Raw genomic sequence first — 5,000 nt, forward strand, 5'->3', positions numbered from 1 at the left:
CTCAGTCACCCGGCTTGCGTGAAGGCTCTCCAATTGTCCCACCTCTTCCCAAACGAACCCCATCTACCATCCCACTACCCACAGGGGGGTGTGAGCGGATCTCATCTCATATTATTGGTCCAGGAAGACAGATGCTGAGGCACTCAAGGTTGCAATTGTTTTACTTTTTTATTTAAAGGGACACTGTGTGAGATGTTTAGTTGTTTATTTCCAGAATTCATGCTACCCATTCACTAATGTTACCTTTTTCATGAATACTTACCACCACCATCAAATTCTAAGTATTCATTATGACTGAAAAATGTTCATACATGAAAAGGGGGATCTTCTCCATTTTGAATTTCCAGAAATAGCCATTTTTAGCTGCAAAAATGACTGTACTTGGGCCATACTCGAAAATAATAGTTTATTATTTAGTAAACTTTCATGAAAAAATCAAATTTGGCAATAGGCAGCCCAGTTTCAATGAGCAGCATAGTTGCAGTACCTTTTTTTGACCATTTCCTGCACAGTGTCCCTTTAAGGGAACAAAAATTGCAACCTTGAGTGCCTCAGCATCTGTCTTCCTGGACCAAGTTTGAGAGCCCCTACACTGATGAGCCAAGGAAAAAAGGTGAAGACCCAGAAGCACTCAGAAGCAATTACCTGATTGTGTCTCATCCCACATTATCTCCGCTTAAAGGTGCGCTGTGTAATATTTGACGGTTCCTTACCAGAAATCATGCTGGCCATTCACAATTATTTTCCATTACCATCCAATTGTAAGTATTCCTTATGAGTGGGAAAATTGAACTTTGTATGTAGTATCATACACATTGTAGGACAGGGACACTGACTCAACCTCTAAGTCTAAAAAAAACTTAAAAAAAAAACAAAGTAAAAGAACCATCAACTTCACATGGAGAAAATCACCGCACAAAATAAATCTCACTTACTTATAACTTACTGAACCACCATGTCTCAGCACCATGTCTTACATCACCACACTGCTAGACAAGACTTCATTATATTACAGTACACTTACAGTAGCGGATACTTTTATCCAAAGCGACTTACAGTTATTTACAGGGTATTGGTTACAGTCCCTGGAGCAATGTGGGGTTAGGTGCCTTGCTCAAGGGCCCTTCAGCCATTAGTGGAGGTGTAGGGAGGATTGGTTATGGTGGGATTCGAACCTACAACCCTCTAATCTTAAGTCTACCTCCCTAACCTCTAGACCACGGTGGGCAAGGTAAAACTCCACACCACACCACTACAACATTAAGCCAAGTACAAAAGCACGCCTCAAAGCGTAGGTAAGGTAAGTGTTTGCATTAATAGCAGTAGCAAAAAAATCGGTCAGGATTTAGTTCTAAAAAAGCTCTTAAAACAAATGCTTTACACAGAAAACGCATTGCACAAAGCTCCACCTGCTTGCAACTCTTACAGTAGTTCAGCTAGCTGTGCAAATTACACGAACCAAGGCAAAACAACCAAAACATGCCGGAAACCAACCCAGACCAAAAGCCAAACCCATACTGGCGCCACAACGACTGCAACATGTTAGAACCAACCCTGACCAAAGTCAAGTCCACACTGGCGTCACTCTGCCACAGAAACCACAACATGCCAGAACCAATCCAGAACAAAGCCAAACCCACATTGGTGCCACTCAACAACTACAACATGTCAGAACCAAGCCAGACCAAAGCCAAACCCACATTGGTGCCACTCTGCCACACACACCAAAAATGACTGTTCAAATTCACACAGGGTGGTCCCAGGGACATACCAACTGCCTGGGTTGGCACCCGCAAGGGGGCGACACCATTGTGAAACCCCACCCCTAAAGACATCACAAAAAAATAAGAAATAATAACAAAATATAAAAAGATTCATTTTGTTAATGAAAATGTAATTGATTTAACAAAATTAGCACTTTTATGAATGCCAAACTTTTGTCAATTGGAAGAATGCTCCAGTTCCCTTTAACATAGGCCGAAATTTGTTAAAAGTTGCAAGGAAATTATGGTAGTCCAAAGGAACAATACTACCAGCAGGGTTTTGCAAAGATTTATTTTTCAAGGGCCGTTTGATGCACCCTGATGTGCACCCACAGACGCCTTCAAGCAGAACACTCATGGTATTCTAAGAACACTCACGGTATTCCAAGATTACCAGAATACTCATGGTATTCCGAGAATACTCACGGTATTCCAAGAACACTCAAGGTATTCCGAGATTACCTGAACTCCTGCCCCTCAGCAGTAGTCAGAAGCCCAGGTGACGAGGTCAACACAGTCCCCCTATGAGAAGGGAAACAGGCACATTGTCCCGACCTGCACTCACACACCGCTGCACACACACCAGAATGCCAGACATCACTGTCTTCTTGTATTGTGGTGATTCTTTTTGTGCTTATATGATCGACTGTAATGACTTGATTATGGATTAGCGAGCTCGCCATGTTCAAGATTTTGTGAGACTCCGCTAGTAGCCTGGTTATTGGCACTGAAAAGCTGCAGGAGCCTTAGTCTGGACACAATGCCATGAGCTCACAGTGAAAGTGAAAGTGATAGCCCACCGGGGAAACTCCAACTCCCGTTGTCATTGTGACACAGCACTCCACAGCACACAAGTGAACACAGCACACTGCACACAACGAAATTGCATGTATGCCTCACACGTGCAAGGGGGCAGCCCTCAGTGGCGCCCCACGGGGAGCAGTGCGGTGGGACGGTACCATGCTCAGGGTACCTCAGTCAGGGAGGAGGATGGGGGAGAGCACTGGTTGATTACTCCCCCCACCAACCTGGCGGGTCGGGAGTCGAACCGGCAACCTCTGGGATGCAAGTCTGACGCCCTAACCGCTCACCCATGACTGCCCACACATCACAGTTCTCCGAGGGTCACGTCTTACAAGTACATCTGTGTGCTACTGTGTGAAGCTACGCACAATGCATAAAATCACTCTTAGCTCTGACTTAGCCACCAGGTTGAGATGAATGAAAGAGATTGCCTGATGAAGGTCTAGTACCGAAACGTCGTTTATTAAAGAAAGAACAGCGAAATGGTCAGTGTGCGGGAGTTTCTTTAAATTGTTGCTGAGTGACCCATGGTGCCATCTTCGACGCACCTGCCAGCTGAGGTGTGCGAAAAAAAAGTCGAAGTTTAGCCACCAGAATAACTGTAACTTTGCCTTAAACCCGGCCAATTGAGGAGCTGGAAATTTTCACTTCAATACTTTATATCTTTCAATACTTTCACTTCAATACTTTAACACCTGATTTCACTCTTATTTTGTGTCCCCATTTTGTTCCCTGCCTCTTAAATGTTCACTTAGGAGCTACTGATAATGTGAAACCCTCACACACGCATAGAACACACGCGCGCGCGCGCGCACACACACACACACACACACACACACACACACACACACACACACACACACACACACACACACACACACACACACACACACACACACACACACACACACACACACACACACACACACACACACACAGTAACAGTAAATGCACACCGTCACATTCATGCATAGTACATTCACATACAGTACATGAAATCATTCGCATACATACTCACATTAATGTGCTATCGGACACACATAGAAAATCATGCACTCATGCTACCGTACCATGCACATGCTCAGGCATGCTATATGTCTGTCGTGTTTGTGTGTGTGTGTGTGTTTGTGTGTGTCTGTGTGTGTCTGTGTGTGTCTGTGTGTGTGTGTGTGTGTGTGTGTGTGTGTGTGTGTGTGTGTGTGTGTGTGTGAGAGGGTTCTTTCCAACATCCAGACTCAGGGGCGTCAGCTGACCTAATGCTATAAAGGGGCACAGTAGGGCACCGAGAGATAATACGAATGTGCAAAGCGCGCAGGCATTTTTTTTGTTTTGGCAGTTATTTATCTTGTAAGCTCGTAAATTAATTATATTATTGCAAGTAGTGCATGTCCGCTATTTTGTGCGCATTCTGTAGATTACTCTGTATGCTAAACTTTAGATGAATTCAAGTTTTTTTTAAAAAGATATTTTTATGGGCTTTTTGCCTTTATTGCTGATAGGACAGTGAAGAGTGATAGGAAGTGAATGTGTAGAGAGAGATGGGGTAGGGTTGGGAATTTACCCCGTCTGGACTCGAACTGGGGTCCCCATGGGCATGCAAGCCCAAATGTGGGGGGCTTAGCGTGCTGCGTCACAGCGCCCCCCAAGGTTTTTGTTTTTTTTGTGAAACTCATACCGGGGCAGAGCAAATCAATACCCAGCCGCAGTCAAAGAAAGTAGATCCAAAGAAAGAAGCGTCATTTTGTTTCTTTTCCGGTATCCACTTTATGTCGGGTGAACGCCCCCTTAGGAGACCTTCGGTTAGGAGACCTTCGGAGTCTTCGGAGGATAAATCAAGCCCCCTTAGCGCTGTAGATGGCGGTAGCGCACGTCTTGAGCAAACACCTCAAAAATAGAAGAAGAAGGAGGGGACAACGCCCCGTTAGGAGACCCAACTTGAGACCACGCTTTTGCATTGAGTTGGCGTGGTTTGCGTAATCTTTCTCTTATCCAGTATTTTTGGCCACGTGCGTGCCCCTGTAAAAGTGGTCTGGCGACGCCCCTGTCCTGACTCCCATCCTCGGCCTGTAGTTGTGACCTCTCGCTTTGCTGACACCTCCGTGGAGAAAACAATTCAGTTTCCCCGCTGTCAGTCTACACTGATGATGGGCTAGACCCGAAATGTTTGCATCCCACTTTTTGTTTTGGCTTCTCTTGATTTCTGGCTTTTAATACAGTTTCACTGAACAGCATCAAGCTCCTCCTGTGTGCGACTCCTTTTTCATCACCCCGCTGTCAAGTCAGGCCACGAAAACTTTTGGTGGACTTTTCCCCATTCAACATCCTGACTGCAAATGAGAAAATGACCTTTTGCGAGATATTGAGATAAACTTCTGTCATCAGTGACATCATCACGAGGCCACAAGTGTAAGGGATGCCAACTAGCAGAGTGTG

General features: G+C 45.0%; 1 protein-coding gene across 1 annotated transcript in view; it reads right to left on the reverse strand.

Annotated features, from left to right (window-relative positions):
* LOC134464071 (protein PHTF2-like) overlaps positions 1 to 5,000 on the reverse strand; it is an 85,059-nt gene that overhangs the window by 21,428 nt on the left and 58,631 nt on the right. The window contains exons 10-11 of the mRNA XM_063217511.1: positions 2,226 to 2,285; positions 1,772 to 1,825 (exon numbers count right to left, since the gene is read on the reverse strand). Of these exons, the coding sequence (XP_063073581.1) occupies positions 1,772 to 1,825; positions 2,226 to 2,285 (114 nt within the window). The remainder of the gene's footprint in view (positions 1 to 1,771; positions 1,826 to 2,225; positions 2,286 to 5,000) is intronic.

Source organism: Engraulis encrasicolus, chromosome 15 (genome assembly GCF_034702125.1).
Source record: "Engraulis encrasicolus isolate BLACKSEA-1 chromosome 15, IST_EnEncr_1.0, whole genome shotgun sequence".
Taxonomy (NCBI): Eukaryota; Metazoa; Chordata; class Actinopteri; order Clupeiformes; family Engraulidae; genus Engraulis; species Engraulis encrasicolus.